At 37.3% G+C, this 7,602-nt stretch overlaps 1 protein-coding gene across 1 annotated transcript; it reads left to right on the top strand.

Moving 5' to 3' along the window:
• The first annotated feature begins 1,163 nt into the window (after positions 1-1,163).
• LOC107677742 (lymphocyte antigen 6B-like) lies at positions 1,164-2,715 on the top strand. Its single transcript, XM_016472762.1, has 4 exons — positions 1,164-1,226; positions 1,319-1,438; positions 1,804-1,932; positions 2,220-2,715. The coding sequence occupies exons 1-4, from the start codon at positions 1,178-1,180 to the stop codon at positions 2,285-2,287; spliced, it is 366 nt and encodes a 121-aa protein (XP_016328248.1). The 5' UTR covers positions 1,164-1,177; the 3' UTR covers positions 2,288-2,715.
• Positions 2,716-7,602: the final 4,887 nt, after the last annotated feature.

Genomic DNA, 7,602 nt, shown 5'->3' with positions numbered 1-7,602 from the left:
TTTCTCTCTACAAACTGTGAAGCTGTGAGTTTAGTTACTTCAAAAACAGTTTTTTTTTTATACCTCTTTGCTAAGAAATATGATGTAGCGATTAAGTATCTAAGCTATTTATTAATAAAAGTCGCGGGGCAGCATTGACAAGTTTCTGTGCTCTTGAATGTTTCTGTGTGCCAGAGGTGTGTGTGTGTGTCAATAAAAGCAGCGCATTAATATAGAACGGTGATTAAACTGACTTGAACCTGTGCACGCTTTTAATGTACACCTGCCAGCCAATCAGAATCAAGTATTCAGACAGGCCATGGTATAATATTATAGAATTCTTTAGCAAAACTAAAATAATAATCCCTGAAAGTGAACAATGAAATACAGCTTATTGTGAACTTAAAAAAAAGTTAGGAATAAAGAAACATTTTACAACTGTCACTATCTTATCTGAGAAAAAGGGAGTTGAATTAACTTTATACATATTGTTACCTTTTAATTTTAAATTTGACTGAAATGCTAAAGCTCTTCCTCACCCCCTTCCGTGTCCACGTCATCTTCCATAATTTCCAGTAGGTCAGACTATATGTGAAAACAGTCTTAGTTATTGCTGATTCCAACATTGACTAGTACCTTATTAAAATCAAAAGTTGCATCTATTAATGTTATTTAATGCACCTGAGCTAACATGGACTAACAATGAATAGTTGTATCTTTTTTTATTAACTAATATTAACAAAGATGAATAACTTCTGTAACATTGTATTGCTCACTGCTAATGTTAATTAATGCATTAAATACAGTTAACAAATGGAACCATATTATAATGTTTACAGTTAATAAATAAATATTTAATATTTATACAAATTTAAATAAGTATTTTCCTGAAGAGAAAATTAATTGGTATAGAGGTTTGGAACAAAATGATTAAATGACAGTCATTTTTGGGTGAACTATCTCTTTAAAATGGTTTATGTAGACCTATAAATTCCTTGTAATTCCTTATTAAACGCCCCCCTATTATTAACTTCCAAGTAAATTACGTATTATTAACTTCCAAGTAAATTACATAAGCTGAAGTTTCTGGTTACAGAAATGTTACCCCCTCATGTTCTCATGAAGGCACACCTGTTTTGAAAGGCTATAAAATGAGCACTGAAACAGGCACGTTATTTGATTCACCTCCTGATCAAAGATGGATCTACAGATCTCAGTTTTTCTTCTGTTCTTGCTTTTCACTGCAGGTACAAAGACAAATCATGTTTGTAATGTTGCTGGATACAAATACAGATCACATATGTGTCTCTCTCACCATCTCTGTCTTTTATTACTATAGGACAATCTCTCAACTGTTATAAGTGCACGGATCTGATAGTTTCTTGTGCAGATCAAAAGGTACAAACATGTCCCAGTGGATCTTACAAGTGCATGACTCTAACAACAGTGTCACAACTTGGTAAGTCCAATATGATGGATTGAAATGTACTGTTATAATTGACTGATTCAATGGAAATGTAGCTTCTCACAGCTGCTATATGTAACTTCTGCTATAGGTAAATAACTAGCATAACAAAGTGTAGTAAACAGTCGAAGTATTTGAGCTACAAAGTATGTTTATGATTATGACAATACATTAAATTAATATAAGAAATATGAAATATCAAGTAGTGTAACAGAATGTTTTTGTACGGCTAAAATAACTGGAAGTGGGTTCAGGTTACAAAGAACCACGCTTGCTCTGGATATTTGATCTATTCACATAACTGCAAATGTTGGAATTGTTTCAACATCCTATTAAATGAAAGTTTGTCTTTTTTGCAGGTGCCAGTAAGTTGACCACCAAAACTAAAGAGTGTGCACCTGAAACTGACTGTAAACCTGGGACCCATCAGACACTAGCTGGGACGGTATCTGTCCAGTGCTGTGACACTGACCTTTGCAATGCAGCAGGTATTGCCCTTTATTTGACCATGTCTGACCATTTTGCCACAGTGACTTACAATAAAGAAATAATACAAACAATAATACTAAAAACACAAGTGACTGCTCAAAGTAGCATAATATCGGATTTCAAGAGTAGTGCTGAATAATAAGGGAGAAACTTATTAGTCTAGTGCATTCAGTTTTTTTTAATTGCTTTTAGAAAACTGTAATTAAATTTGTCTCCAGTGAATAAGCATTTTAATATCAGTAGTAGTAGCGTTCATTAACAGTAGTTTCCTTATTGTCTTGATTAGATGGCATGTATAAGGGAAGCTTCCTCCTGCTGTCGTCTCCTCTGTTCTTCTACATCCTGTTTCAGTGATTCCAGCTGCACTTCAGATTCTACCGCTGCAGCAAAAACTGAATGTCACACACATTTCTATTCATACTTTACTGAACAAAATGTGTGCATGTTGTTCTGCTGTTTTATTTAGTATCATGATTTGAGGAAAATAAACTCTGTATTTTATTAAACAGTTATTAAACAAAATCCTGCATCAACTCTTTAATAAATAAATAATTATTAAAAAAAAAAACACTTTATATAATAATGAGTTTGCAACATCTGCAGTCATTTTGTACAATAATATTACCCGCAATCGAGACGATGTATTTCCTTTATTTCTTTTTTCCCTTCCTTTTCATTTTTAAAAATGTATTCTCTCTCTCTTCATAATAAAAAGTTATAATAGAATGCAATGAAGAAAAAACGAGTGCTAAACTGCTGTAATAAAATCATTACATATTAAATGTATTTCTCAGTTATTTTCTTTAATTTGTGTTTTTGTTTTTTTTTTTTGGTTGTTCAAGGTCCAGTAATGTTTGACACCAAAACAACAGTGTTGCCAAACCCCTCCCTCAGAGGGGTTCATCTCCAGAACCACCCTCAAAAGTCTCCATCTTTTTTCACAAAAAGTCGCCAAATATGAAAACAAAGTAAATACAGGTAAATTTGGTAAAGGTAAAGGAAAGTAAATATATATTTATGTGTTTTATGTGTCACCAAAGTGCATCCCTGTCCTGCTCAAATACAACAGATAAGAGATATTATGATTCTCCAAAAACAAAAACTTTATTCATACAAACTTATTTCAGTCAACACACTCTATTACTACAAAGTAAGTGCAAAATACTGCATCCCAGCACACATGACACGATGATGCACTGTGTCTCTCTCTCAGTATCTGGTTGACATGACTGTGCATGAATTGTGGTATAACTTTTGTGTCCGTGGTTAAAACAAGATGTTCATTTTTTCTTCGGCATCTTGATTGATGCTTATAATGAAATTGTGGTGTGCGTCATGGCAGGCGTGGCGTGCTGGTGTGTGCTGCGCAGACTCATTGGCATGATTGAGAGCAAACGTGAGCGGTCATGGGCCTACGGCAGGGTGTGGCCAAGTAAAAAATAAAAAATCGCTAGTTTTATTTAAATATAGCTAAAATAGCTCCTTGTCGCAAAAAATACAAAAAGTTGCAGCTACAATGAGAAAGTAGCTAAATTTGGCGACAAAATCCCCAAATTGGCAACACTGCCAAACAAACACACCTCTCCCTTCATTGCTCCGCCCCCAAATTAAAACACACACTATGCAACTCAGACACTAGGGCTGCGTCTGAAAGCTCTAAAATGCTGCCTTCGGAGACAGCATTGCAAGGCATCAAGGCTCGTCCGAATCCAAATTCTGCTTTACTTCCTGTCTCTGGAGGTACCTTCTTCTGATCGAATTTTGAAGGCAGCATAGATGTATCCTTCGCTGCCTTTGATATCCCACAATCCCGTGCGTTCCATTCCGTGACGGTTGAGCTAAAATATAAAGATGGTGTCTGAAAGTTGCGTTTGGTGATCAGTTTGTGTAAATGTATATTTCTGACTACCTTTTTGCACTTTTGATGATATTTCTAGCGAGAAATCAGTATTATAGTAATTAAATATTCATTTAGTTACCACCAAAACTCGTTCTATTTTGTTGTAGATCATTAAACCGTTACGCTGCCTCAGAAGCCTGTTCGAAATCAGTTTCATGAGGTGCCTTCGTGCAAAAACGCTGCCTGCAAAGTCAATGCCTCATACGGCAGCGAGGCAGCAAGTCAGCTGCCTAAGTTTTCGGATGCAGCCAGAGAGTCGAAGCCGAACCGCGTCCAGACTGACCTAAACAGCCGCACAGCGAACTGAACCCGCCTTCAGTCCCGGTGTGTTCAACTTCATGCGGCGCCACAAATATCGACTGCCGTCTGTCAAAAGCAATGCATTCTGGTTAGAAAATTCGTCCGACTTTGATCGGCGCTGTAGCCGCCTTACGATCACATGTGCCATCAAAGTACCGCGAGAGCAAAACGAGACCAACCGCCGAGGTCAGGCGCTGCAGTTGCTCAAAATCGGCTGCGAAAGACTTGATGACGACACACTTTATTCTCATTGGTCAAATTCTGTGATGACAAGCACGATGTGTTGTTGTGTGTTTATTCTAACAATTCAATTCCAATAATGCACACAAATCTGTTTTTATAACAGTAAAAGCATTTAGTGTAGTCGCACTGTTATCTTGAGACATGTAAAAAAAAAAAAACACATAAAATACCCCCACTTTACTGGTATTTAAATAGTATATGTTAACTTTATGTGAACTTTATTCATGAACAGATGGCGCTGTATCAAGCTGTATATAAAAAGTGTCTGTTGCTCATGAAAACGTTTCTGAAACATCTATGTATTTGACACATATTGCATTTAATTCACTTCATCTGTGATAGAGTATGCAAACACCGTGAGAGCGCCACTACCGGGAGCAGAAAGTGTCCGACTTGACGTCTCCGCTTTTAATTCCACCCCGACTGCAAGTGACTACTCTCGCCAGCCAGTGGCAGGCTAGTGTAATTCATCTCGAACAAGCCTAATGACTAACAGTCCAAACTGTCCTGTTACTATAGATCAGGGGTTCTCAAAGTCTACATTCAAAGGTCCAAATCTGAATTTTCATCAGTGTCAAAGGTCCGGACTGGAACAATTGGTTATTACAAAACTTGTTTTTTATAAACATACATAACATGCATAACAAATAAACACTTATTTAAAAAAAAATAATAAAGTGCATTCAAAATACATTAATTGTTTTGCCACTTTTGCAATTGTTATTAATTTAAGTGTTAACTGTGAACACTTGCTCACTCTCTTTCCTCCCCATCATGAGCGTAAGCGCCCTCTACTGCTGGCTACAAGAGTGTTGTGCGAATCAATCCATTGGTAAATCTGATATGATGGAGACTGAGGTCTCTGCAGAGCAAAAGTGGGTGTTTCTGACGTTGTGGGTGTTTTCAAACTGATGGGTGTTTCTAAATGATAATGATCCTGCTTACCTAATACCCCCCCTAAACCTACGCATCATTATGACGTCAGCCAATCAGGTAACATGGTCAAAAACACCCCGATCTGTTAACGCCCATTACTTTCATGCATAGACTTGGTATGATGTGAAAATCTACTGAAAGTATCCAATTTATTTTGCAAAGCCGAAGTTTGCTATTTGCAGTAAATGACTTCCAATTCATTAGCCTCTATAGGTAAATAAATAAAGTGTAGCAAATAGTAAAACTATTTGTGCAACAAAAATGTGTATTTATGATTATGATAATAAATTATAATAAAATGTCCTAGGTGATTGTAACCCTTCTCTGAACTTTTCAAGTCCCATGTGCAGTTTGGTTGAATGAAAAAATGTACTTTATCTCTTTAATTTATTGCTGTTGAAGTGAATGTATGAAGCAAACTCTCTGCTGAAATAACCACAACATGAACATTAACTTATGCACTCATCTGACAGTCAGATGTGCATGGAAATTGCATCGCTACAGTTTAGTGACCGTAGTTTAGGATTAGTTGGGAAGTGCATAGCTAATATTCTAGGGTAGTTAACCCTTTAGGCGCCAGGGTTTTTTGTAAAAATGCTGGATTTTGACATCAAGATTTCAAAAGCTTATGGCTTGAAAGGGCTTAAAGATAGAGATTTACTGTAAATTAGAAAAATGTTGGGCATGGCCGAAAGTTTATGTGTGTAAATATACTAATCTAATTTGCATATTATGACGTCATCAGGGGGCAGCCCTCTTGAATGTCATAATATTCAGGAAAAAATTTATATTGAACTAATGTTTTAACTTATTTGCATGTTTTTTTTTTGTCTTTTTATCCTCATTCCAAATGATCAGAAAAGAGGAAACCAACAATAAAACAGGAGAAAGTACTAAATTATTACTATATTACTATACTATATAGTAGTAAAACGCATGTGAACAGTAGCCTACTTTTTGATCAGTTCATCAGTAATATTCAGGAAATAATAGATATTGCCCTGCCACCCCCATCCCTGTTGGGCAAAGGATCGAAATGATCACTTGGTTGTGCTTCGTGAACACTCTCGCCTTTTACGGCGGCACCATTGCGCTGCAAAGATGTACCGGGAGAAGCGCGATTATTAGACGACCGATCGTCATTTCCAAAAGGCAAATATTCCCCTTCAGAGTTAGAATCGGCGAATAACATTTGCAACACATCCTCACGGTACAACTTTTTATTAGCCATTTGGCGATTTTTCTCTCGCAAATCTCACAGCTTAGCCGCACGGTATGAACTGAACTGCTTCCGCATCAATGACACGATAGCTCACTTGCTCTGCTCTTTCCTCAAACACTTTGAATAGGAACGTGACGTAATTTTGGTCTAGAATCGAAGTACTACATGTCTGCCATCTAGTGGTAGGGAATACAAATGAGATATTACACCATATTAGGAACTACAGTCTATTTGATTAAGTATGACGTCTTGTCGCAATTTTGCGACTTTGGCACTTAGAGGGTTAATGATAGAAGAATGTTAGATCTCTATTGTGTTTGTACATAGTCCTGGCTGTATAAATAGGCGAAAAAACAATGTGGATTGGACCGATCACACTGAGCAGCCCGACACTCTTGTAGCCAATCAGCAATAGAGGGCATTAACACTCATGATGCGGAGGAGAGAGACTGAGCAAGGGGAGATTTGTAGAAAGACTGTAGAAAGAGCAATGCCTGAGTAAATGTCAGAGAACTCGTTTAAAAGCACAATGTAACATTTTCATAAAATATCCAAAAACCACTTGCACAGTGTTATACTCCTTCTGCTCTCCTGGACAAATAAGGATTTTTCAAACTCTGCTGCTCTGTGTTTCACGGAAACCTGGCTGAAAGACGCCATTCCGGACAGCGCGTTGAGTCTCCCGGGCTTTCAGCTGTTCAGAGCGGATCGTGACGCAGAATCAACGAGGAAATCACGCGGCGGCGGGACATGCGTTTACATCAATGAGAGGTGGTGTACAGATGTAACTGTGTTAAAGAAGATTGATCAGATCACAGACACAGAACAACAACACCCGGACTCTGTTTTAATAATTCTCGGGGACTTTAATAAAGCCTATCTCTCCCGTGAACTGCCAAAATACAGACAGCACATCACATGTCCCACCAGAGACAGTAATATATTGGATCACTGTTACACAATAAAGAATGCATATCACTCTGTTCCACGAGCAGCTTTGGGGCTCTCTGATCACTGTTTAGTTCATCTTATACCGACCTACAGGCAGAAACTGAAATCAGCTAAACC

This window comes from Sinocyclocheilus anshuiensis, unplaced genomic scaffold (genome assembly GCF_001515605.1).
Source record: "Sinocyclocheilus anshuiensis isolate Anshui unplaced genomic scaffold, SAMN03320099.WGS_v1.1 scaffold1001, whole genome shotgun sequence".
Lineage (NCBI taxonomy): Eukaryota > Metazoa > Chordata > Actinopteri > Cypriniformes > Cyprinidae > Sinocyclocheilus > Sinocyclocheilus anshuiensis.
Note: the sequence above shows the minus strand (reverse complement) of the source record. Positions and strands in the feature narration are given on the sequence as shown.

Bases quoted from the DNA above. Each gene is read 5' to 3' on its own strand.
- LOC107677742 (XM_016472762.1), top strand. From the start codon at position 1,178: ATGGATCTACAGATCTCAGTTTTTCTTCTGTTCTTGCTTTTCACTGCA. The intron at 1,439-1,803 runs GTAAGTCCAATA...TCTTTTTTGCAG, and splicing joins AACAACAGTGTCACAACTTG to GTGCCAGTAAGTTGACCACC. The intron at 1,933-2,219 runs GTATTGCCCTTT...TGTCTTGATTAG, and splicing joins TGACCTTTGCAATGCAGCAG to ATGGCATGTATAAGGGAAGC.